The sequence below is a fragment of the Taurulus bubalis genome (genome assembly GCF_910589615.1).
Source record: "Taurulus bubalis genome assembly, chromosome: 3".
In the NCBI taxonomy this organism is placed as follows: Eukaryota; Metazoa; Chordata; class Actinopteri; order Perciformes; family Cottidae; genus Taurulus; species Taurulus bubalis.
This window is the reverse complement of record NC_136591.1, coordinates 41,917,609-41,944,538: the sequence shown is the minus strand read 5'-3', so window position 1 is coordinate 41,944,538 and position 26,930 is coordinate 41,917,609. Positions and strand designations below refer to the sequence as shown.

The 26,930-nt window shown below is 42.1% G+C and overlaps 2 protein-coding genes across 2 annotated transcripts in view; both read left to right on the top strand.

The window, feature by feature from the left end:
- Positions 1 to 14,549, top strand: part of LOC306734518 (uncharacterized protein) — a gene marked incomplete at its 5' end in the record, with an annotated part of 42,341 nt that extends 27,792 nt beyond the window's left edge. Inside the window, 5 exons of the mRNA XM_079215875.1 lie at positions 2,112 to 2,179; positions 11,315 to 11,404; positions 11,549 to 11,938; positions 12,471 to 12,575; positions 12,669 to 14,549. Of these exons, the coding sequence (XP_079072001.1) occupies positions 2,112 to 2,179; positions 11,315 to 11,404; positions 11,549 to 11,938; positions 12,471 to 12,575; positions 12,669 to 13,906 (1,891 nt within the window). The 3' untranslated portion in view covers positions 13,907 to 14,549. The remainder of the gene's footprint in view (positions 1 to 2,111; positions 2,180 to 11,314; positions 11,405 to 11,548; positions 11,939 to 12,470; positions 12,576 to 12,668) is intronic.
- A 1,935-nt stretch (positions 14,550 to 16,484) lies between these two features.
- fga (fibrinogen alpha chain) lies at positions 16,485 to 23,793 on the top strand (the record flags this gene model as incomplete). The annotated part of the gene is made up of 8 exons (XM_079216361.1): positions 16,485 to 16,541; positions 17,359 to 17,463; positions 18,498 to 18,681; positions 19,302 to 19,447; positions 20,175 to 20,273; positions 20,884 to 21,039; positions 21,462 to 22,083; positions 22,816 to 23,793. 8 exons carry the CDS (start codon positions 16,485 to 16,487, stop codon positions 23,547 to 23,549), a joined length of 2,103 nt encoding a protein of 700 aa, XP_079072487.1. The 3' UTR covers positions 23,550 to 23,793.
- Between the last annotated feature and the right edge of the window lie 3,137 nt (positions 23,794 to 26,930).

Sequence of the window (26,930 nt, the reverse complement as noted above, 5' to 3'; positions counted from 1 at the left end):
AACAGCAGAGAGGCGATCCCGAGACTCCCGAACCGGATCCTCTCCGCCCCCTGGCTGCGCCTAGATATCCTGTCCGTGAAGGTCACGAACAGGACCGGTGATAAAGGGCAGCCCTGGCGGAGGCCAACACCCACCGGGAACGTGTCTGACTTATTACCGAGGATACGAACACAGCTCCTACTGCAGGCGTACAGAAACCGGATGGCCCGTGCCAACGGGTCCGGCACCCCATACTCCCGCAGCACCCCCCACAAAAACCCCCGAGGGACCCGGTCGAATGCCTTCTCCAAGTCTACAAAGCACATGTAGACTGGTTGGGAAAACTCCCAGGACCCCTCCAGTAGTCTTGCAAGGGTAAAGAGCTGGTCGACTGTTCCACGACCGGGACGGAATCCGCACTGTTCGTCTTGAATCTGAGGTTCGACAAGCGGTCGGAGCCTCCCTTCCAGCACCCTGGCATAAGCTTTTCCCGGGAGGCTGAGCAGTGTGATGCCACGATAGTTTGAGCACACTCTCCGGTCCCCCTTCTTGAAGATGGGAACCACCACCCCGGTCTGCCAGTCCATGGGCACTGTTCCCGACTCCCATGCAACATTGAAGAGTGTCAGTGTCCAGCGCTTTCAGCATCTCAGGGCGGATCTCATCCACCCCTGGCGCCTTGCCACCAAGGAGCTTTTTGACTACCTTAGCGACCTCTGCCAGGGATATGGGTGAAACCACCCCAAAGTCTTCAGGCACTGCCCCCTCTCCAGGGGACATGTTGGCCGGGTTTAGGAGTTCCTCAAAGTGCTCTTTCCACCGCCCGACGATGTCCCCAGTCCGGGTCAGCAGTTCCCCCTGTTGTGTTTTTGAGAATCCTGCTTTGTGTTTTTGAGAATCCTGCCTGTTTTGGAATTATTAAATTTACTTTTTCACTCGCACCATCATTTGGGCCCACTCCTTAACCACCCCGTGACAAGAAATCCCTCATTCTCATTTTGTTTCATTTTGGTCTAACCAATCAGTGACTTCATTCATTCATCCCCCGACTCATGTTAAGAGTTGTTATTTCTTCAAGTTGACCTCAGGGTTCTTACGTCATGGAAAACCTGGAAAAGTCATGGCATTTTAAAATGGTTATTTTCAGGCCTGGAAAAGTCCTTGAAAAAAATAAAATCCCAAAAGTTTAGTAAAAGTCATGTAAATGTGTTATATTCATGTGTTCATGTCGTTCATTTACGCAAAAAGAAAGACTCAAAATATAAGCAGGCATACATACAGGCATCTATATACATGTTTATTCTTTTAATCAAACTATTGTCTCATTAATTTGAGTCATTTAAGGTTTACTGTATGCTTTGTGTTCAAATTGTTAGTTTAAATACTACATTAACTCACTTTTTACTGTTTACACCCAGATTTCACTAAATGTTTGTAATGGACATTTGGTTTAAAGTCATGGAAAAGTCATGAAACCCACTGGTCAAAATGTGTATGAACCCTGTGACCGACATGAACTTGTATAGATGCGTCCATCAGGAGAGACTTCATTACTATTTAACAATAATTTGTTACATATGCATAACATTGGAATAGTGCAAAGTATTTGGCGATTGGACTATCGAGGGGCAATGATGTTGAGGTCAGATGAGGCCCGAATCCCCCGGAGTCCAGACACTGGTGGTGATGATGATGATGATGCCGCAATCCGATGAAGAATGAGGAGCATGAGTGATGCTGACGGCAGGGTTGCATCCGATTTGAGCTGAAATGACAACTGACAGCAGCCGAGAGGAGAAAATGTTTAAAGTTCGACAGCAGCGATGTGATTGGCCGAAGGGAAATCTGGTCGGTTCATTTGAAGTGCCACCCACAATCAGCTGATGGTGTAATAAATAGAGACGCAGAGATTATGAATGAAAAGGAGTGCAGAGAGAGTCTTCCTGACTGGCTTCATTTAGCATACCGCGCTCTCATTGGGAGACAGACATGTCAATCAATTGGAGATGATGACAACTGAGATTTCGCCGCCTCTAAAAATGTCTTTCAGTCTGAACTCAAGTACAACAGACCGTGTGATCTGTTGTATTGGATTATACTGTGACAATGTGTCTGGTTACATCTTCCTGCAGAGATTCATTAATGTTTTACCCGTCTGAGGTTTGGTTCAGGGGGGCAGGCGGCGTGCCGACGTCCCACGGTGAGATCATTGAAATTCTCTTTTCATCCTGCCTTTATTTCCCAGAAGCCACTGCTGTTTGTTTTCCCTACAATTACTGAGGTGTTCGGCGAGCCAAGCGTGTGTGTGTGTGTGTGTGTGCATGTGTGTGCGTGTGTGTGTGTGTGTGCATGTGTGTGCATGTGTGTGTGTGTGTGTGTGTGTGTGTGTGTGTGTGTGTGTGTATGTATTTGCGTGAGTGTTGCCTTGTTTTGATCTCAGATTAGCGAGTACTTAGAGGTTCAGGTGGGCGAGAACGATTTCCTGTTCCAATACTATCTGATCTAACCGGAAAGAAAAACATTAAAAGTTGTATTTTTTTGATAGCTTTCTTCAAGTTTTGGACTTGATGCAAACTTAAAAGTTAAAATTGTGATAAAGCACATTCGCACCTGAATGTAATCGAAGGAATCAAGCATCCGGCCTGCTGACGTGTTCTGGCAAACCTCATGCTCTCTTCCTGACATATGTGTTGTAAAGGTCCCTAAAGGACTGTATTGATTTCAGTTGCATAAACCTACCTGTTGCTTTTGTTGCATAAACCGAACTGTTGCTTTTGTTGCATAAACCTAACTGTTGCTTTTGTTGCATAAACCTAAATGTTGCTTTTGTTGCATAAACCTAACTGTTGCTTTTGTTGTCTAACCTAACTGTTGCTTTTGTTGCATAAACCTAACTGTTGCTTTTGTTGCATAAACCTAAGATACATTAAGCTGCAGTTTAATGCCGTCATGAAAAAGGAAAATAAAAAACTGACGTTGTGTTTCTCCCCACGAGACCAAGTATTTCGTGACTATTACACAAACATAAGACATGTGTTTGCCGGCCATTTTGGATTCCTCTGTTGCCTCATGAACAAACATACTCGACAGTGGTTTGCATTTACATCGCAGCAATGAGCAGTCAAACAGAGGACTGAACAACAGGAAATAAGCCGAGGGAAGCTGCAGACGGAGCGGAGGGCCGTGGCCGGGCTCAACCTCTCAATGTGGGAATGATGTAAAGTGACAGGTCATGTTGTTCCCGCAGAACTCGGGACCTTTGCTCTCCTCTGGGAAGCCGTTCTACTTAACAAACACACAACATCAAAACTACTGAGCCATGATGCTGAGAAAATAAGAGGCCCCATGAAATGAAAAATGCATGTGGTAATCTCGTGTCCCGGGGCTTATCGTTGCCAGCTGTTGCATGTACTATGTTTTTATGTCATGTAGCATTTCCTCTTCTGCCATGTCATTTTATGAATGCCCTTGCTGGTCTATCAATCTTCCCCCCACTGTGATCGAGACCAAAATATCTTCAGGACTGTTTCATAGATTGTTATGAAATTTGGTGGAAACACTCACAGTCCCCAGAGGATGAAGCCTAATAACATTGGTGATCCCGAGACGTTTCTTCTGGGGGCATTTTGAGGTTGACATTTGTGGTTTAGAGTGAAATGTTTAACAACCCTTGGACGGATTGCCAATACATTTTGTTCTGGTCCCCAGAGGATGAAGCCTAACGACTTTGCCGATCCTCGGACGTTTCCCCTGGCGGCACCGTGTGAATTACATGTGTGATGTTGAGTGAAATGTCTAACAACTGCTGGATGGATTGCCAATAAATTTGGTTCAGACATTCGTGGTCCCCAGAAGATGAAGACTAATAAACTTTGGCGGTAATAACTTTGGCGGTAACAACTTTGGCGGTAATAACGATAATAACGAATTGCCAAGAAATTTGGTTCAGACACTCATGGTCCCGAGAGGATTAAACCCAATAACTTTTGAAAACCCTGGACCTTTCATCTGGCCACACCATGACAGTGGCATTTTTGGTTTTGATTGAAATATTTAACCTTTGGATGGATTGCCAAGAAATTTGGTGAATTTGATCCCCAGACGTTTCCACTGTGTGAATAACATTTGTGTGTTGAGTGAAAGGTCTTGCAAGTCGTATAACTTTAGGAATCCCTGCACTTTCATTGCACCTGCGAGCAGGTTCACTTCAGTCTGTCCATCTTAAGATAAACAGGACGATGGACGGACTTGTTTCAGATTCTTGTATCAGCAAAGCTTCTGTCATTTTTTTATGAAGTGTTTTGGAGTAAATCAATTGTGAATCAGAATCTGATAAGCAGACATATATAATGTTCCATCTGCAAGCATTACCCTAAGACCATTCATAATTGATGAGCTCAGCAAATTCTGAGTCTGCAAATCCCACGACGCCTTCTGAATCATTAAATCTCCAGCGTCAAAACAATGCAAGAGACAGCGTTTTTGTTTTGCACTAAACTTTCGACCTCAGCGCCGCTCTGCGGGGAATCAGCTCTTCTTACAGGACGACTGCGTAGGCCGAATCCAGCGCGGTGCATTCAAGTGCAGAAGGTTTCATGTAAAACAGGAACGCTCATGGATTATTCAGCTCTCGGCTTTGAACTTTGACCACAAAGTGTAGACTTTGTGTAACTTCTCCAAGTCGGAATATACGTTCGGGAGATATTGAACTAAATGTTTTCCCATCATCAGCTCTGCTGTTCTTTATCATAATGGATAATAAGACCATTGCTGAATGCAGTTTTAAGCATTATAACCTGGATAAATAACTGCTAGATGACAAGTGGACGAAACCTGTTTTTAAATTGTGTCACCCAATTCTTTAAAATAGCTTGGATTTTCATGTAAAAAAAACAATGGCTACCTCGAAGGGAATAAAAAAACACATCACTAAATGAAGGGACTTAAACTTGCAAAACCACTGACACGTCCTTTAATTTATAGATTACCACATTTTATCTATATATGTATATTTGCCGGCGCGTTATCGATCCAATTAGTGTTGTGCTCCTTGAAACTGAGGACATTTTGGAAAGTGGTAATATTTTTAGAAAGTGAGGACATAATTGGAATACGGGACAAATGTGGAATACGACAACCTTTGTAGAAATCGGGGCCATTTTTTTGAAAGATTTTAGGAAAGAAATCAATCCAATGGGCTGTTTGATGGTTGGCACTTGGTTGTAGGGTTTAGGTTATTAAGGGAATGTATTAGTGTGTCCTACACAAAAGTATATGACATATACAATGTACAATGAAGTACACGTGTGTATGTGTGAGAGAGAGCTGCCTTGTCATTACTTTAAAAAAGGGTTGTAAGAAATTGTAAGAAGTATGAACCCATCCTCCTATTCGTACTGTAATTAACTGTGAAATGTTATTTTTTGTGTTCCATATTTTCCTGACTACACACACATATGTCCCTCGGGGCGTGATGCACAGATTGTTGGTAACTTCATGACAATCGGCACAGCGGGAGTTGGATTCATATTCGTACACAAACGTGTTAAAACAAAGCGATTTCGATAATTATGAGCTGTCTTTTACTTTTTGATTCTGTGTTACTTTCTGTTTAATTTCCACATTTTAGAGATTTGTTTTTCTCTCAGAAAGACACGAATAGATTTAGCTGACTGAGTGGTCCATGTCCCACTTTTTAGTTTGCAGACTTTAGGCCTTTACACACTGCCGGTTTTCTCAGTGCAATTAATTCACAAGTCATTATGGGGTTGTTGGGTTTTTTTGCACTCAGAATGCAAATATTACAAGACAAAAAAAGTGCTGGGAGGTACATGCTCTGAGCCTTTGCACCAAATTAAAGCATCAACCAATCTGGTTGAGCTGAGCCAAGATATTTAAAATGTGCACAATAAAACATGGCGGCTCCATTGTCTGACCCAAAACATCCAACTTTATAACTTCTTTCAACTTTGACAAAGACAGCGCAGACCAGAGCCACTCCTTCTGTTCTTACCTGCAGGAAGCAGCTGATTAGCTTAGCTCAATGTGGAATTTATAGAGGAAAACAGAATGTAATTAAGTGTGAAAGCGAGAGTGTTGTAATTTATCTTCCTCTCACTCACAGATCCTTGATGTCTGAGCAATATTCAAGAATAATTAATGTTCACTTCAAGCAGGCCCGTTCATCTTCTCCCCGACTCCCACACAGTGTGCACACCACTATATTAACTTCCTCTGACTAGCTGTGGCATTAAGGCTGTTGTGTTTATGAGGTGTTCTTATATAACTCAACAGTCATCATCTTCATAATGAGCTGCAGAGCAGTTACACACACGCACACATACTGTATACATGTGTGTGTGTGATTTACACCCAAATACAGTTCAATTCATGGTAGAATAGGTGGGAGGCAGTTTGTTATCCAGTGTGCAGAGAGCTAGGTGATCCGTATCATACGACCACGGCCGAAGACGATGGTCCTGAAAGAGACCCCACCGTCTCTCCCACATAGCAGCCAGATACACCGGCTCTATGGCTGTTTAGCACTTTGTAGTTGAAACACCTGTCTGTGGTTGTGTCTCTGAAGTCATGTTGTTTCTCTTTGAAGTCATTTGTAATCTCTTTGTAGTCATTTTGTTTCTCTTTGTAGTCATTTGTAATCTCTTTGTAGTCATTGTGTTTCTCTTTGTAGTCATTTTGTTTCCCTTTGTAGTCATTTTGTGTCTCTTTGAAGTAATTTTGTTTCCCTTTGTAGTCTTTTTGTTTCTCTTTGTAGTCATTTTGTTTCCCTTTGTAGTCATTTTGTTTCTCTTTGAAGTCATTTTGTTTCCCTTTGAAGTCATTGTATTTCCCTTTGTAGTCATTTTGTTTCTCTTTGTAGTCATTTGTAATCTCTTTGTAGTCATTTTGTTTCTCTTTGTAGTCATTTGTAATCTCTTTGTAGTCATTTTGTTTCTCTTTGTAGTCATTTTGTGTCTCTTTGAAGTCATTGTATGTCTCTTTGAAGTCATTGTATGTCTCTTTGAAGTCATTGTGTGTCTCTTTGAAGTCATTGCGTTTCTCTTTGTAGTCATTTTGTTTCTCTGTGTAGTCATGTTGTGTCTCTTTGAAGTCATTGTGTGTCTCTTTGAAGTCATTGTGTTTCTCTTTGTAGTCATTTTTGTGTCTCTTTGAAGTCATTGCGTTTCTCTTTGTAGTCATTTTGTTTCTCTGTGTAGTCATTTTGTTTCTCTGTGTTGATATTTTATGTCTATTTGAAGTCAGTTTATGTCTATTTGAAGTCAGTTTGTGTCTCTTTGTAGTCATGTTGTGTCTCTGTATAGTTGTTGTGTGTCTCTTTGTAGTTGGTGATATATTCTCATCTCACTCTCGAAGAGAAAGCTGTATTTTCCAAAAGGTGAAACGATTCTAAAAAACTGAGCAGCAAAATGATGCTCTCACTTCATGTGTTCCCTTTTAATGAGTATTTGGACCTATGAGTAGGATGATGATGTGGAAAACCTGTTAACCTCAAACTTTCAACAGCCAGCGACCGGACAAGAAACTCTCTCTCTCTCTCTCTCTCTCTCTCTCTCTCTCTCTCTCTCTCTCTCTCTCTCTCTCTCTCTCTCTCTCTCTCTGCCATTAAGGCGTCTGCTGGGACTGAAGTGAGAGAAGATGAGTACAAATTGACTTCCAGTCACGAGATTACACACCGCAAGAGGCACATTCACACACCACGTTTACTTCTAATGGCATCACGAGTACAAGAACACGAACATGATCACACACACACACACACACACACACACACACACACACACACACACACACACACACACACACACGGTGGCAGGCAGAGTGTGGTTTGGGTGGCTGAACATTAAAAATGCATCAGATGCCAATTAGCATCCATCCGAGGCTCCGAGACACAAGAGGAAGGAGGAGGAAGGAGGAAGAGGGAGGAGGAGGGAGGAGGAGGGAGGAGGAGGGAGGAGGGAAGAGAGGAGGGAGGAGATGACAATGTCGGAAAAGATAAAGGAGCTAAACAGTAGCTGTGTAAGATGTACACAAATATTACGTATTAAATGTAAGATGCTGGTCCATCGTTGTGTGTGTGTGTGTGTGTGTGCTAAATGTTCACTGGGGAATAAATTGAGGTCAAACTGTTGAGTCACTGCACTTCACACACTGAATACTGATCACTTTCTCTCTTTCTAAGATGAAGTAGTTAAAACGCTATAATGCGACTAATACAATACGTTTAAATATTTGTAATCTTTTCATCTGACACAATGACAGAACGTAGTTAACCATAGTGACCATATAGTAACAGTTTAATGGTCTTGCTTAAATTGTAGAAAAAACATGATAGTTGGGTTTGAATTAAATACATAAACTAAACATGCCATGAATGTAACTTCATAACACCTCAACAACACTGTGTTTGTACTACGTTGTTAACGAGTGTTGAAGGAATCACATGGATGCGTTTCATTTGTGGGTTTCCTCTGGTTTCCTACCCTGGAGATGCTCTTGTGTTCCCTGACCCGCGGGTTGAAAACCGCTTGCAGCTTTTAGACGCTTTGTTTGTGTTCGACACACTCATTTAAAAAAGATAAAAAAAGATACTCGTGTGTGCTTTTCTGGCCAGAGGGCCGGTGTACCTGCAGCCCAGCTGCTGGGAGGATTAAAGACGCATTGATGAGACTCTTCAGCCGCTTTACATTATGCATCAGATTGTTATCAATAAGAAACCAACAACTTCAGTAACATCCGCTTCAAAGGGACTTCAGAAATATCTGTCTTCAAAAGAGCGAATAATCAAAGCATTCAGCCTGTGGATTTGTGTGTGTGTGTGTGTGTGTGTGTGTGTGTGTGTGTGTGTGTGTGTGTATGTGTGTGTGTTTGTGCTGTTATACATTGATTGCTCAAGTCTTCATCTGCTATCAGCCTGACGACTCGCAGGGTTTCTCTCAGAATCTTTATTTTTTTAATCTCCAGACAGAAATATTTGTGAGGTAAAAATGTAAATAGTTTAATATTTATAACATGTGGAGCTTCCATTTTTTTCTCCTGACAATGTTAACACTGAAACACTGATCACGTGGCTCCATCTGGTGGTGGATGTTTGTAGCGACACAAACAGGGGCAATCGGTTTATTTCACTTCCTGTGCTGCAGTTTGTCTGAATAAATGTAAACGTTAATGTGTAAATATATATTTTAAAATTTATTTTAAAACATATATATATATATATAAATATATATATATATATATATATATATATATATATATATATATTCATAATTATATAGAATTGCAACTTTCATTTTCATTTTCATTAAACGAATATGTTTATCATGTGTTATTTATGTTAGAGATGAAACTTTTGGGCAAATATAACGTCAATTATCAGGAAAATGGATTTAAAACTTTAAAGTGTTTTCTTAAAACTCTGGATAATGAAAAAAAAAGTATGAATAAAACGTCTAAAAGCTTCAAACCTGAAACCGTAATCCCAAAACATCAGATTTAAAAATTAAAACACTGACATTAATTTCTGCATGCAGATACCAGGCACACACAACACTAGGTAAAATGGCTGATAGATGAATTGTAACTAAGTACATTTATTCAGTACATTTTTGAGGTACTTGTACTTTTCAATTTCCTGCTACTTCATACCTCTTCTCCGTTACATCTCAGAGGGAAATATTGTCATTTTTACTGCACGATATCTTTTTAATAACTTAAGTTACTTTGCAGATTCAGATTCATAATACAAAATATATATATTTACATTTATTATAAGAAACACGGCAGAATATAAAGTCCTTCAAATATAATGCAGATCTACCAGCTGCAACATTAAAGTGATGTAAACATGAATGCATCAATAATTATAAACACATAATATGAATAAAATATATTAGAAATGAGCCATTCTGCATACTGAGTATGCAGGACTGTGTTTTTACTGTAGTATTACTTCGTGTATTGTATATCTGAGGACTTCTTCCATCACTAATAACATCATATTATATTTTAGAGGCAATTTAAAGTATTTAAAGCCAGTAAAATGTAACCTTCAGAGAGTTTAGCGCAAAACGCGTATTATCTTATATTTGTCCTACGCGAGGTGCCGTTTCCTTGTTTACAAGTGGCTCGGCGATTGGCGCAAACCTCTCAAACAACCCGCCCCCGCTACGTTTTCCTCAGCGGCCATTGGTCGAGCGGACAGCTCCGTCTTGTGAACCCGGAAGAGAAACAAGCTCGCTGGTAACTCGGCGTCGCCGCTCGTTCTGCTTCTCCTTTCGGCCGTTTTGAACGCGTTTTCTTCCCACTTCCGGATTCATTTGTCTCGTTTCACCGCCAGAGAGCCCGAAGACAAAGCGGACGTCTGTTGGAGGCCACCGGAAGCGGAGGCTCGTCCGCAGCAGCTCGTTAGCTCCACCGCTAGCCCGGAAACGACTTCACGTCCGACGGTAAACTCTTTCCACTGCGGCCCGCCTCCACGTGGAAACCCGGCCGTGTTTATATGTGGTTATGTGTTCATATGTATTTATATCTTTACCTGAGATCCACCGCGCGCCACCTGGGACGGTAGAAGGCACCGCTTCATGTATGAGGACGTTCTGCTTTTGAATTTCAAAATAAAAGCTCTAGAAAATCACATTCATGAGCGATTGTGTCTCTAAATGTTCCATAGTTACAAACTAATTTCACTTCATGATGATAATATACCACCTCAAGATGCCCCGCAGAGACAATCAAGACATTCTGATGAGACATTTCAAAATAAAATCCCTTCAAAATCTCCATGAGCTGAATTCAAATCAGTGTATAAGGCAATTAATGTCTAATTTTAGATTAGAAAGGAAGTGGTAATAGTAATGATACAATACTTATAATCCTTTAATATTGTTTTTATTATATATATGAATCACTTGTTTGTACTTTCTATGTATTTTATAAATGTGATATAATATAGATGTGTGTAATAGGGCTAGTACTTTATTTTGTGCTTTTACTTTTAGACGATGCTATTAAATCAAGCATGTTAATAATAATGTTATTGTTCATAATATCAACAACTATTGTCAGTCTGCTGCTCTATCAGAAAACAGTGGGCTCAACAACAGTTTTGTTGTTGAGATATATATATATATATATATATATATATATATATATATATATATATATATATAATATCTGTGTAGCAACCGTAATCCTAAAACTGCAGATATAAAAGTTTTTGCGTACAAACTTTTACTTCAGTAAGGTTTTGAATGCAGGACCTTATCACTTCCTGCAGTATTGTGGTAGTACTTTAGTAGTATCACTTGTTCAGCAGTAAAGGACGTGTCTGTCGTGTCTCTCAGGTCGGCCTCTGACATCGTGGCGTCTCCGCCCGGCGACCCGAGACCAGCCGTGAGGCCGGAAGGTGAGCAGGACATAACATGTAACTTTTAGAAAACAACGATCGGTTTTTATTACTGTTTTACTTGTTGCTTATATTTATTACTTGTTTCTTATTTTACTGCTATCTCTTGCTGCTGTAATCCTGTCTCATCGTTTCCTCCCTCAGACGCCCTCTCGCCCCCGAGGCGGCTGTCCGTCCGCCTGGTGGACTGCATGCAGCCTCCGGGCGGGCGGCTCGTTCCCATGGCGACGGCGCAGAGTCTCATCAAGGTGGAGTTGAAGGAGGAGGCGGGCGACTACCTCGAGAGCCGGGACCGGTACCCGGACTGGTGCAGCGGCGGTGGCCCCGTGGCGCCGATGGACCAGTACAAAGTGGAAGCGGCGGACGACGACGACGCCGGCGGAGTGGCGGGTGAGCGGCGGGAGACGCTGCTGGTGTTCCAGGAGGGCGGCGGCGCCTCGGACCGGCTGGCGTGGCTCATTCAGGACTACCGGATGCCGGCGGACGAGGAACCCCGAAACGTCGCTGAAGCTGAAGACACCGCCGAGCCGGCCGGTAAAAGTTCTACTGGTTTTCAAATGGAGAATGTAACTCTATTCATCTTGTTTATTTGTTTATTTTTTTTAATGTATTTATTTTTTGCATATATTCTATTACATGTATTTATTCAATGGTATATGTATAAATCATTCATTATTTTTTGCAATCATATTAATTGTAATAATAATAATATGGCCATAAATATAGTTTTGTTTGTGTGTTTTATTCAGTCAATCATTACAATAAGTAAAGCCACAATTTAATAAAAACAGAGAGACTGAAAAGGTGTAAGCATAATGCTTATATATTCCTATCCTAAATTATTATCAATTAAATCAGATAATGAATTCAATATAAAGAATACAAAAACATGCATACATTTCACACAAAACACTTTTGACAAGCTGGATGTATTTTTCTGCTTTAAATAAAAGCAGATTTAACTGTTTTTAATGAGTTTCTTTGCTGCTCTTCTTCTCAGTCTAAAGATAAAAATGCATCCTTTTGATTTTTAACTTTGTTCCTCCCTCTTTAACTTTGGACTCAGCTCCGCCCGACCGCCGGCGTCTCCACTGTGAGGATTGTGGGAAATCCTTTGCGAAGAGGAGCAACCTCACCAGACACCGGTCGCACCACTGCGGCACCAAGAGAGGTATGGCGAGCCGGAGACGTGTTCACGGAGCGACCGCAGGCAAACTGTTAGTTTAACTGCTCGTTTCCTTCTTTCTCGCTCTTGACTCCACAGATGAAAACAAAGCGGAGAAGAACCGGCAGGAAGCTGCGTCCGAACGCCGGTGTCACCGCTGCGAGGCTTGTGGGAAGTCCTTCGCCAAGACGAGCCACCTCGCCAGACACCGGCTGCAACACTGCGGTGCGGCGAGCGCGCCGGAGTCGGAGGCGTATTCTTGCGGCGAATGCGGTCTGGCCTTCCGGACCGAACGCCACCTGAGGCTGCACGTGCGCAGCGAGAACCACGACGGTAAAAAAGAGGAATCCGAGGGGGCTCCCCGAGAGAGGTGTCACGCCTGCGGGCAATGCGACAAGAGCTTCTACTTGTTGCACACCCTCCGGCAGCACCTGCTCACCCACACGGGGGAGAAGTGTCACGGCTGCACAGTGTGCGGGAAGCAGTTCGGGAGGGAGGGCACTCTGAAGCTCCACCAGCTGACCCACACGGGCGAGAAGGTGTTCACGTGTGAGCAGTGTGGCAAGAGCTGCGCCCGGAAGGGAGACCTCAAGACGCACATGCTCAGTCACTCCCAGGAGAGACCGCACGGCTGCGGCCGCTGCGGCAAGAGCTTCAAGCATCTGGCGAAACTGAAGCAGCACGAGCGGCTCCACACGGGCGAGAAACCGTACCAGTGCGAGCTGTGCCCGAAGAGCTTCAGGGTGCAGATGTCCCTGGCGGCGCACCAGTACACCCACTCGGGGGAGAAACCCTTCAAGTGCAACATGTGCCCCAAGGCCTTCAGCGTCAGGAACAACTTGAAGAAGCACAAGATGATACACACGGGGGAGAAACCGTACCGCTGCTCGCACTGCGGCAAAGGCTGCCGGCTGCTGCAGCACCTGGTCGTCCACGAGCGCGGCCACACGGGCGAGAGGCCGTACACGTGCGACGCCTGCGGGAAAGGTTACACCAACCAGTCGGCGCTGAAAACGCACCGGGCCACGCACGAGGAGAAACCGCCGAAAACGGACGTTGTCGTGGCGCCCGAGGCGCCGGAAAAGCCGCACCGCTGCACCCAGTGCGGCAAGTCCTTCACCCAGGCCGTGAACCTGAGGAAGCACTGCATGATCCACTCGGGGGAGAAACCCTATGTCTGCAAAGCATGCGGGAAGCAGTTCAACGACAAGAGCAACCTCACCAAACACGTGCGCATTCACACGGGAGAGAAACCCTTCGAGTGTGAACACTGTCAGAAGGGCTTCCGGCTGCTGCAGCACCTCTCGAGCCACCGGCTCACACACCAGAAACATTAGAGGAGAGGGAGAGAGGGGGTTGGCGGTTACTCCGCCGGTCCTCAACCTTTTTTGAGCCACGGACCGGTTTGTTGTAGGACGATGCTTTCACGGACCAGCCTTCAAGGTGTGGGGGATAAATATGACAAAATGATATGACCGGCATCAAAACTAATATAGAGTGCATAACAAATACAACTCAACATATTCTGCAAAGCGAGCGAGTGACAATCACCTGTAGCAATGAACCCGTATGTTAAGGTCCCCCAAAGACGTCTGTTCTGTACTCATTTTTACTCGTTTGGTGGCTTCATTTTTGGGGCAACGCGTCACGTGACCGAGACGAAGCACAGACGGATGTATCCTGTGATTTTTGTTTGTGTGGAGAAAAGAAAAGAAATCTTTTAACATCCTTAGAATTGGTCTAAAAATAAAATCTCTCAAATATGAAGCCACCACCATCAACAAAAAAACAAATGCCTCTAGAAGTCAAAGGTCAGTATAAACCACCTGTATGAAGGTACATTTATTTTCATCACACTTATACTATGCACTATATTGAGTTATAACGTGTAAAGATCAGTGACATCGATGAGTTGCTTGTGCAGAACCCAAAGGATATTAAAAAAGTCAATACCAACCCAGCAACAGTCTGTTTTTACTATCACAGCCCCAGTATTTGCTTGGTGCCAGTAGGTGGCGCTGCTGCTGCATTCTGCTCGACTCTGGACCTCAACCTTTGAGCAGATTGTCATCGTGATTGTTTGTTTAATAAAATGTGAGATTCAAGTCTGAACTGAAACGTTACACAACTTCAGAAAGTTAATGTTTGAGCATTAATGATGTTTTTTTGTATTTGAGAAGTTTCTGTAATGTCAGTTAATATTGTAGTTACAGCTGGAATAATTGTAGTTATTACAGCTGGAATATCAGTTACTATTCCAGTTAAATGTTTAACATTAGTAGTTATTCCAGTTAAAGCTGGAATATTCCAGTTGCAGCTGTAACATTAGTAGTTATTCCAGTTACACCTTTGCCATTGGTAGTTATTCCAGTAACATGTTTAATATTAGTAGTTATTCCAGTTACATCTTTAATATTAGTAGTTATTCCAGTTACATGTTTAATATTAGTAGTTATTCCAGTTGCATCTTTAATATTAGTAGTTATTCCAGTTGCATCTTTAATATTAGTAGTTATTCCAGTTGCATCTTTAATATTAGTAGTTATTCCAGTTACATCTTTAATATTAGTAGTTATTCCAGTTGCATCTTTAACATTAGTAGTTATTCCAGTTGCATCTTTAATATTCGTAGTTATTCCAGTTGCATCTTTAATATTAGTAGTTATTCCAGTTGCATCTTTAACATTAGTAGTTATTCCAGTTGCATCTTTAATATTAGTAGTTATTCCAGTTGCATCTTAAATATTAGTAGTTATTCCAGTTGCATCTTTAATATTAGTAGTTATTCCAGTTGCATCTTTAATATTAGTAGTTATTCCAGTTGCATCTTTAACATTAGTAGTTATTCCAGTTGCATCTTTAATATTAGTAGTTATTCCAGTTACATCTTTAATATTAGTAGTTATTCCAGTTACATGTTTAATATTAGTAGTTATTCCAGTTGCATCTTTAACATTAGTAGTTATTCCAGTTACATCTTTAATATTAGTAGTTATTCCAGTTACATGTTTAATATTAGTAGTTATTCCAGTTGCATCTTTAATATTAGTAGTTATTCCAGTTGCATCTTTAATATTAGTAGTTATTCCAGTTGCATCTTTAATATTAGTAGTTATTCCAGTTACATCTTTAATATTAGTAGTTATTCCAGTTGCATCTTTAACATTAGTAGTTATTCCAGTTGCATCTTTAATATTCGTAGTTATTCCAGTTGCATCTTTAATATTAGTAGTTATTCCAGTTGCATCTTTAACATTAGTAGTTATTCCAGTTGCATCTTTAATATTAGTAGTTATTCCAGTTGCATCTTAAATATTAGTAGTTATTCCAGTTGCATCTTTAATATTAGTAGTTATTCCAGTTGCATCTTTAATATTAGTAGTTATTCCAGTTACATGTTTAATATTAGTAGTTATTCCAGTTGCATCTTTAACATTAGTAGTTATTCCAGTTACATCTTTAATATTAGTAGTTATTCCAGTTACATGTTTAATATTAGTAGTTATTCCAGTTGCATCTTTAACATTAGTAGTTATTCCAGTTGCATCTTTAATATTAGTAGTTATTCCAGTTGCATCTTTAATATTAGTAGTTATTCCAGTTGCATCTTTAATATTAGTAGTTATTCCAGTTATTCCTCTGTCGGTCAGAGGTCTCCTGCTCGGTGAACGTTTCTCCGTCTGTTTGCTCTGAGGAAACATTTCTTATCAGGAGCCGGGAAGTCCGTCAGCGTGTTTGTGAACACGCCGTGCCGAAGCAACAGACCGCCTCCGCAGAACAGAGGTGACCCGGCTCTGACCCGGTGACCCGGTGAGTCATCGGTGAGTCACCGGCGAGTCACCGGGCCGCCAGGCCGAGCGCAGGAGGCTTCAAATGGCCGGCGGGGAATCATTGGGCACAGCGACAGGAAGCAGGATGCAGCGACTGAACTTACTGGTGTTTCTCGGGGCGATGAGCGCGGCTTCGACTCTGGTGAGTCTGAGAGGAAACTCTGAGGACCTGCTGTGTGTTCACAACGTCATGCTGCTTACCGGCTTTGGGTTTCTTGATTTAATCGTTTTTCTGCCTCGTTTGGCTGTTTTTCGTGAATAAATAACTTAATAAATGAATTGATCTGACATTAAATGTACCAGAAATATTAATACAAATAAAAGTAGGTATTAATTAATTGAATTTAAGTATTTTACTTCTTTATTTATTCACTATTTTTATTTATTATTATACTTTTATTTATTAATTGCCCTACTTAAATTTAGTTGTTTTTTGGTATTTATTTTTGCATACATTTAAAATATTGTATTATTATTCATGAATTCATTATTTTATGTATACATTAATTCATGTATAAATTATTTATTTCATATTATTAATAGAAATGATATTAAGTACAGAAATATATGTTTTTAAATCAAAGCTCAGATGGATATTCATGATTAGATCATTTTATTTGTCCCTGTAATTTAATTTATTACACACGTAACGTTCAACCTGGTTCTTACTATATTATATATGATTTAATATATTATTATTATACAACTTTGGTAACTTCAACTCTGCCCAATCGTAAACAAACAAAACAATGAAGCAGTGTGAACTTTACTTAAATAGATCCTAAATATAATAGTGTTTAATATTATTCATACACACATAATGCTGCATTTGCTAGACGGTGACGATGTTCATATACTGAGTCACAGAAGTATGACTCGTATGTAATAATATGAGTGTTTGTATTCACTGTTACATAATGTCATAATGCCGTGTCTAAATGATCGTTCTCCGTCTGCAGGCCGCCCTCGTGGACCCCAGAGGGTCCCGGCCGGTGGAGCAGGGGACCCGGTCTGAGAAGTGTGCCTCTGAGAAGGAGTGGCCCTTCTGCACCGACGACCAATGGGTACCCGCCTCCTTTGCATAATCCATAACGCTTCATGTCTTTCTTCTACTTCAGCCGACAAACAAGTTATTAGAAATGTGTGTGAAGCTGCAGATGTTTTGTAATCACGCAAATCTCAAAATAGATTTTTAACTACGTTGCAAAGAAATATTGATATTGTACAGAGACAGAACTTTTCTATTCATTCTTTTTTGTCAACATTTTTGTCTATATTTATATTTTATATAGTCTATATTTTTGTCAATTTTTAATTACTTCATTCAATATTATACATATATTAATTTTCTTGTGAATTATTAATATGCAATAATATTACTATTCATTTACATTTTTTCATACATATGTAAATATGTATTTATATAAATATACACATGTATTGATATATATATATGTATAAATATAAATATTATATATTTTTTTATATATATTTAAATATATTTTTATTTTTATTTATTTGTATATACATGTATTTTTTATAGGACATATATGTATATATATATATATATATATATATATTTATAGGTCATATATTTAGATTTATTTTTATTTATTTATATATACATGTATTTTTTATAGGACATATATGTATATATATATATATATATATATATATATATATATATTTTATATATATTTATAGGTTATATATTTATATATACTTTTTATTTATTTATATATATATATATTTTTAAATATATATTTTTATTGCACATATATGTATATATATGTTTTCATTTATAGGACATATATTTAGATTTTTTTATTTGTGTGTATATATATATATATATATATATATATATATATATATATATATATATATATATATATATATATATATTTATAGATATATTTGCTAACTCCAGCTATAATGCCAGATATAAACATATTTATGCAATTGGTTTCAGTGTTGGGTCGTTCCTTTTCGAAGCTCTCTGGGTTTTCTTCCTTCCATCCTTCCTTCCTTCCTCGTGTCGTTGCCTCCTCCCTCGTTCCTCTTCCCCTTGAAGACCTGACCCTCTCCGTCTGCCCTCCAGGGCTCCAAGTGCCCGTCGGGCTGCAGGATGCAGGGTCTGATGGACCGGTTCGACCACGACGCTCTGAGGAAGGTGGAGAAGATCCGCAGCCTCCTGGATCAGAACAAGGCCAAGCACCGCTCCACCGACCTGGTGACCAAGGAGACCTACAACTACCTGACGCAGAAGCTCACCCTGGACGGCGGTCAGTTCATTTCTCATCCACCTTCTCTGATTTGCTTCCTTCGAGTCACTCGAACCCCGAAACCCGCCGGAAACATGGAAAAGCTGGTTTTCTTTAAACCGGCAGTCCAAAACGGCCCCGTCCATCACGGCCAGAAGCTCTGAAAACTGTCATTATCGTCAGAGTTTCGTCTTTCTGACGGCCCCTGAACACATCATTGGTGACGACCAGAAACAGAACCAATAACGAAGCTTAAAACTCGTTTAGAATCTCTAGATTTAACAGGTAGAGCCTCCATGTATGTGTTCTAGCATTGGTAATACTTAAATATAGATTACATTGCTTTCCAATTTTTTTTTATCAAATAAATTCAACTTTTTAAATGTTTTTCTTTTAACGATTTCTGTCATAATAACTGTTATTCTGCACTAAAGACAAGACTTCTAGTGCTGGTGGTTCTGTTTCCAGAGAGGAGCAGAACTGCATTATCTTACAGAGAAAATCAAAGATACAGAGAGAAACATGTGAAACAGAAACGGGGTTCAGAGGGTTGAGAGTGTTTCTGTTGGAGAAGAAAAGGGAAGCTTCCTCCTAACATATGTATTCCATGTGAAGTTAATGACATGAATCGCCTCCTCCAGGTAACGATAACAGCTACTACAACCTGGCCCAGAGTCTGCGTCAGAGGATCACCGACATGAAGATCAAGATCGACCGACAGCTGGGGGTCCTGGGGGCCCTGAAGGAGCGGGTCAAGGACCAGGTGCTGGAGATGCAGAGGCTGGAGGTACGGAGGCTCGAGAGGGACAAAAACACACGCATTCACCTTGTAATATCTTAGAGTTTTTTTTTTTACCGCAAACGATCGTTGCACCTCAATTATTTTAGGGTTGCTAAGTGTTTCTTTGTGTTCTTTAATCTCGATGAGAAAGTGAGATTAAACCAAGATTCAATTTTAAAATACTATTAAATATGCTGGATAATTTATAGTGCATTATTTACAGTCCGTAGTTGATAGACATTACATATCATTTATAATTTATTCACAGTTTAATGCATTTAAATGTGTCAATCTAAATCAGGTTTAACCACCACCAGCTAGTGAGCTTCAGTGGGAGATAAACTGCTGTTGTTTTTTAGTCTTTCTTTCTCCTTTATTATTGTTTTTACGTTAAATATAAATGTAGTTTTAGTTTTTAGCTAAAGTCCCCCACAGCAGAGTAAAAATTCTCCTAAAATATACATTTCTATGGCAGAGTACATATTTATACAGTAAAGATGAATTTATACGGTAAACATGAGTTAATATGGTAAACATGAGTTAATATGGTAAACATGAGTTAATATGGTAAACATGAGTTTATACAGTAAACATGATTTATACGGTAAACATGATTTATACTGTAAACATGAGTTAATATGGTAAACATGAGTTAATATGGTAAACATGAGTTTATACAGTAAACATGATTTATACGGTAAACATGATTTATACTCTTTGTCTCCTCCGTCAGGTGGACATCGACATTAAGCTCCGCTCCTGCAAAGGATCTTGCCAAAGCTACACCCAGTACGATGTGGACCACGAGAGCTACGTGGGCCTGGAGAAACAGGTGAAAACACACACACACACACACACACACACACACACACACACACACACACACACACACACACACACACACAACCTGGCCATCAAAAAGCAAAAAATAAAATAAAAAGGTCTCTTTTGCCTCCAAAACAAAGTGACAGTATAAAGAAAAGTCTTAATATTAATAATAATATATAAAAGACATACAACTACAGTCTGAATTACTTTATTTAAGTTGGTTTGAGGGAGCTGTGTTTAAATTTGCTGCAGTGAAATTAGATTAAAGGGTCGTGTTTGTAGATCATTAGTCGATTATTTCTCCAAATCTTTGTAAACAGATTTTTTTGAAGGAGCAGCTTTATGTCCTCATCTCTCAGAAGTACTGGTTTCAACCACAAGTGCACCACATTAAAGAAGTCGTAATGCAATTTTTAAATTAACATTTTTTTTTGCACAAACGTGCCAAAAAGTAAATTGAGACGAAAAAGTCTTGTATTCTCTTACAACTCGTGTTTTGAGAGACGCTTCGTCGGGTTTCTCCCACTCGCACATGTATTTCTCGCCCAGTTTTAATAAATCATGTCTCGCATTATCCGTCTTGGTAAGAAGCCGCTCTGTCTCCCCGTCTGCAGGTCAACCAGCTGGACTCCCAGTCGGACCAGAGCATCCAGTCCGTGGGGACGCTGTACGTCATGAAGAGCCGGCCGCTACAGCAAACCGTGGTCAACACCCTCCACAAGTCCAAGGACCTGGACGGCGGACAGCAGAAAGCAAACATGTTCCCCAATGTGAGCATCTCTTTGTGTCAGACCTCCTCTTTCCTCTCCCACGTTAGCTCTCACTGTGTGAGACCTGCCGGCAATCATTCTGCGAGAGTCATGTCTTGAAGCCTCGGTTTTGTCCATTTCGGTCGTCGCCATCTTGTTTTTTTGCAACCAGTGAACAGGAAGTGACCATATGTGACGTAGAGACGCCGTATACGTCTCTGTTGTCGACCTGTCAATCACCGTGTAGCCCTGCCCTAAAGCATCCCCTGCTTTATGAGAGAATGCAGCTTTAAGACATGAAGCATAGACTTCTCTACAACCAGAGGAGTCGCCCCCTGGTGGTCAGAGAGAATGCAGCTTTAAGACATGAAGCTTTGCATCACGTGGTCTCTTCTAGAACAACTCACACACCCACACATGCTTAAGTTCTTCTTCTTTCTCAGGTGCCAATTGTCGAGTATATCCTCGAGCAGGAGGGCTCCATCGCATCACCGGCAACCATCTCCAAGGTCCCAGGTACTTCGTACTCTCAGTCTACACCCTCACCGGGATCTTCCTCCTCCTTCTCCTCCTCCTCCTCCTCCTCCTCTTCCTCCACCCCATCTAAATCCATCACTGAGATCGGCGGCGGCTTCGGCGGCGGCTTCGGCGGCCCGCTCGATGGCGGTGGCTTCGAGCCCAGCACAGGTGGTCACGTATCCACCAAACGCACCGAATGCCAACGGATCATCAGGAAGACCATCGTCCACTCAAAGGACGGGCCGGTGGAGAAGACGGAGGAGGTGATAGAGGGAGGACCCGAGTGCCAAGGCATGACGCACCTCTCCAAGGAAGGGGTGGGCTCCTTGTTCCCTAGCCTCACATCATCCTCCTCCTCCTCGTCCTCCTCTTTTTCGACCAAGACCGTTCAGACCGGCGGCACCAAGGGTTCTGTGCAGGGCGATCCGTTCGGCGACGACCTCGGCTTTTTCAGGACGGCCGACGTCGAGGACGACCTCCCCGACTTCCACGCCCGGAGTGTGAAGAGCCTGCGTACCGAGCGCCACGCCGATTATGTAGGAAAAGGTACCGCGCAGGAGTGAAAAAACTCACTCAGCTAGACGGCGTGCGTTAGCATCAGCTAGCTCGCCCTATGTACAAAAAAAAAACATGAAGTGAACCCAGTAATCGCTATTGTTTGTTGCAAGAGCTTAAAGCTTTTCACAATCGGTATGAAGTATTTAATTGTTATTGAGGTATTTGGGGGGTCAATGAGGAGAAAAAAGACAATTATGAGCGTAAATGCAACGTGAATTTCCGAGTTATTCTTTGTTTCTAGCAACCCACACGTCGACTGGTTGCAGCTGTATGAACCCACAATAAATAGATGTTGCTGCGATTTAAGCCCAATAAACGGATAAAAGTGATGCTGAAATACCTGCAAAATTATGACGATTTGTAAAAAGTTGCTGATTGGCTTTCGCAACAAAAAGGACACAAATGTTGCCCCTTTGCATTGACTTTGTATGTAATTTTGTTGCGTTTGGTGTGAACGCGGGCAAAACAAGAATCTGGAGAGGAATTCTTAGTCGTAGCCACACAAGCAGACATTAGCCTTTTGAGATGTTTGTCCATTGATCCTTGACAAAAACATTTAATATGTTTAACAATTAATCAAGCAAACAGAATCGCACCAAAAGTCATCAAACAACTTTGGGTTTTCCTGAAAAGTGACCGTTAGCGCTTTTATCACTGCACTAGCCTTTTAGCTAGCCCGTCCCAGCTAACTTGCGGTGTGCCCCCCCTCTTTGTCCGCAGATTGTGTCGCGGCCCACCAGAACCACCTGAAAGGGGAAATGAACGGCCTGTTTAAGATCAAACCCGGCGGCGCGGACTCCACACAGGTAGTGGAGGTTTACTGCCAGCAGGAGGGGCTAATGGGCGGGTGGTTGTTAGTCCAGCAGAGAGAGAGCGGCGCGCTCGGCTTCAACCGCTCCTGGGCCGAGTACCGCGGCGGGTTCGGCGCGGTCGACGCCGGGGGCAAGGGGGAGTTCTGGCTGGGCAACCAGAACCTCCACCTGTTGACGAATCAGGGCGAGAGCATGCTGAAGGTGGAGCTGGAGGATTGGGAAGGGGGCGTGGCCGGAGCGGAGTACGCGATCGTGGTTGGCCCGGAGGCGGAGGGGTACCCGCTGCACGTGTCCGCGTACACCGGGGATGCCGGCGACGCCCTGGGGACGCCCACGTCCGACACGGCGCCCCACACGGCGCCCCACACGGCGTCCCACCTGTCCCACACGGGGATGAGGTTCAGCACCTTCGACAGAGACAACGACAGGTGGGAGGAGAGTTGCGCGGAGGTGTACGGGGGCGGCTGGTGGTACAACAGCTGCCAGGCGGCCAACCTGAACGGGGTTTACTATCGAGGCTCGTACGACCCCGAGAAAAACGCGCCCCACGAGGTCGCGAACGGAGTCGTGTGGGCGACGTACAAACCGGCCAACTACAGCCTGAAAACCGTCCGGATGTTCATCCGACCGGCCGCTTTTTAACGGGGTAGAAAAAAACACTTTTATGTATTGTAACCCGAAGAAACAAGAGCCTAAATAAAATAACTCTGCGTCGTAAATCATTCTGAGATTTCAAAACTCAAACAGCGTCGGCGGTGTGTGTGGGGGTTTGTTTTGTTTGTATTCTGTGTGAATGTCACTGACCTGTTTATCTCACCAGTGTTCTCGGAACGAGACGTTTGTTCGGAGCAACGACTGAACTCTGCTCACTCAATAAAGATTCAATGTTCACTTCAGCCGCTGTGGTTTGTGCCGTTTTTTTCTTCTAAGTCCAACAAATGAACACCAAATCATTTATGTTTTTTTATGTTTGAATTCAAATGGTATTACAAAGTAAAACAACAAAAAACATTCAAATATTAGAAAGTGTGTCTTCGAGTCAATCATATTTAATGTAAGTGACTATAAAAAGTATTCACTCCCCCATTTAAAGTTATTGATGTTTTATGCATTAAAACAAATTGGGCTTTTTGAAAAAACCAGCATAAACACTTTTATTGTTAACATCTGGTGACAAATAAATACATTTTAATTTGACATATTCTGCCTATAAAACTGACAAAATCTCAAAATTTGCTCGATTGTGGAAATGTTTAACCCCTCACATACTTATTAACTTTATGTGTAATTTTGGACAGTAATGAGGACATTTCTTATTTATTTTGAACGGTTTGATGATGTCTAAATTCTCCTGTGGCTGAAATCTTCCTGTGAATAAAATCATAATATAAAAGAAAAATAAATCCTCACATTTAAAGAAACGGTTGCTGTAAATTCTGCAATATTTTCCTTATGAATCTGCATTTGTAATACTTAACGTAATTTTGTATTCAACAGCATTATACATTATCTCATTAAATGTCACATTTTAACGCGTTCACATGGAGATTTGAGGTACATTTAGTAAAAAACAATGAAATTGATTTTACTGCGGTTTTAAGTTTAATTTGTTGTTTTGTCATAAACGTCCACGAGGTTTGACCTCCTGTTCATGCATCCTGTATGAATACAGCTACTAATTACATATAGCAGCATTTCTCTCTATAATTTTGCTTTAAATGCATTTGTAAGTCATAAAATCCCCTCAAACTAAATTTCTCTCAAACTAATTCCCACACACAGTTTAATCCAGCCTGGTTTTTAAAGCAGTCTGAGAGTTATAGTTGAAGTAAAATATAAGTCGCAGAAGTTGACGAGAACCAATCATTAAAAGACAGATAACGCGTTTGTGTGACATCAAAGAATCGTGATGTTTTTTAAGCGGTAAAACATGGCCGTTCGACCTTTCCTCCTCTCTAAAACGACTCGCCCTCTTATCTCTGCGACGCCCGGTGTTTGACTTGGAGCTGGGTTCAAAGTGAACTGACCTCAGATCTGTTTGCTCGCTTGTTTGTGTGCAGTTTGTTCGAGGCCAAAGCAGCAGAGCCAAGATGGCCGACGGCCCTACGGTCACGACCCGGCGCCCGGGTGGCGTCGCTGTCGAGCGCCGGCTTCCGCTCCGCTGTGTTCGGACGACGACTGGGTGAGAAACCTGCAACACACACCAAGTAGCGGCGCTACACTCCATCATTCAGTTACGACAAAGTCATGAATGATTTACCAAAAACAATGAAGTAACTGAAAGCTGAGGACAATTTCATAAAAGCCAAAAAAATGATGCATTTTCTGTCTCCCTGCTCTTTATTTAGCTTTTCTGTAGCTGGTACTAAATTCTAACACATAAATGGCATTTAGCACAAAGTTGAAGTTTAACATGCCAGATATTGGAGTTTAAATGTTTTAAATAATATATGGGGTCGACCTGTCAATCATCTTGTAGCCCCGCCCTAAAGCGTCCCCTGCTTTATGGTCTGTTTGACTCTAAATGACCATAATTTACTAAATGAACATCATGCTGTATTGAAGAAGACTTGAAACTAGAGATTGAGACATAAACTCATGTTTACAATGTTTACTGAGGGAATACATCAAGAGAAGTAGAGTCATTTATATAGACTTCTATACAACCAGAGGAGTCGCCCCCTGGTGGTCAGGAGAGAGAATGCAGCTTTAACACATGAAGCATAGACGTCTATACAACCAGAGGAGTCGCCCCCTGGTGGTCAGTAGAGAGGATGCAGCTTCAACACATGAAGCATAGACTTCTATACAACCAGAGGAGTCGCCCCCTGGTGGTCAGGAGAGAGAATTTAACAAATGAAACATAGACTTCGATACAAGTACTACTACTGAAGAGTTACCCTTTTAAAAAACCTGGTCATGCAACTTTGAGAAGATTGGAAACTAAATAAACTTTTGGATTCAGTGCTCGGTACTTTCAGAAAGGTGACAGCACTTTGCTGGGCTCTTCAGTCGGATCCTTTTTAAACTCTTGCTTGTTCCCCAACAATACCAATCCTGGCATTAACCCAAACCATGATCTATTCCTTAACCCGACCAAATAGTTTTGTTTGCATCCCCAACGTGTTCGATGTAGTTTGGCCCGTCTGAAGCATCAGATTGGCGATGACCACTGAGTCGGCCGATAGCCTTCAGAGTGTCTCGTAAACTCTTTGTGTTCCCTCTCCGAAAAGGCTTCTAAATGCCCCTCCGGCTGCCGACTCCAGGGTCTGATCTCGCAGACGGAGAGCGAGGTGGAGAGGAAACTGAGGAAGGTGTGTAATAGGGCGAAGCTGTACGAATACACGGCGGAGAAGTCCATGTCGGCAATGACGCAGATCTATCGCCAAAACCGGAGAGTCCTCGTCAACAGACACAGTGAGACCGACTTGTTTACGTAGTCTGGCAGACTGAAGTAATGCCGGCCGACTAACACAGTGTTCGCCTCCAGTGTCGGAGCTCAAGTTCGTGGAAAGTGCCGAAGGTTTGACGAGGAACCTCACGGCTCTCCGGGGACGGACGTCCCGGCTGTCGCTGCGATTGGAGGAGCTGCTCGTCAACGTCCGGAAACAAATGGAGGACGTGTATCGAACCGAGGTGAGACCCGACGAGAGGTCGTTGGCCCCTCGGCTCGACCTGTTTAGCAGCAGATTTAGATTTTTGTGTGATTTCTCCGTTATATATATATACATCCTTTGTGTGGCTGTGTGTCTCCAGGTGGACGTGGACATGAAGCTGCGAGCCTGTTCCGGGTCCTGCCGGTCTGTGCGCCCGTTCAGCGTCGATCACCTCGGCAACCGAGCGCTCGCGGCCGAGGTGGACCAGGTGGACCAGGTGGACCAGGTGAAGCTCAGCCGGAGGAGGAAGGTCGCTCCGCCTCCCGGAGACGTCCCACGGGTGAGGCTGCAGCCGGTGGACAGGAGCATCCCAGCGGTCCAGAGGGAGCTGCTGACTCAGTTCGAGGACATCGAACAGAACCGGGTG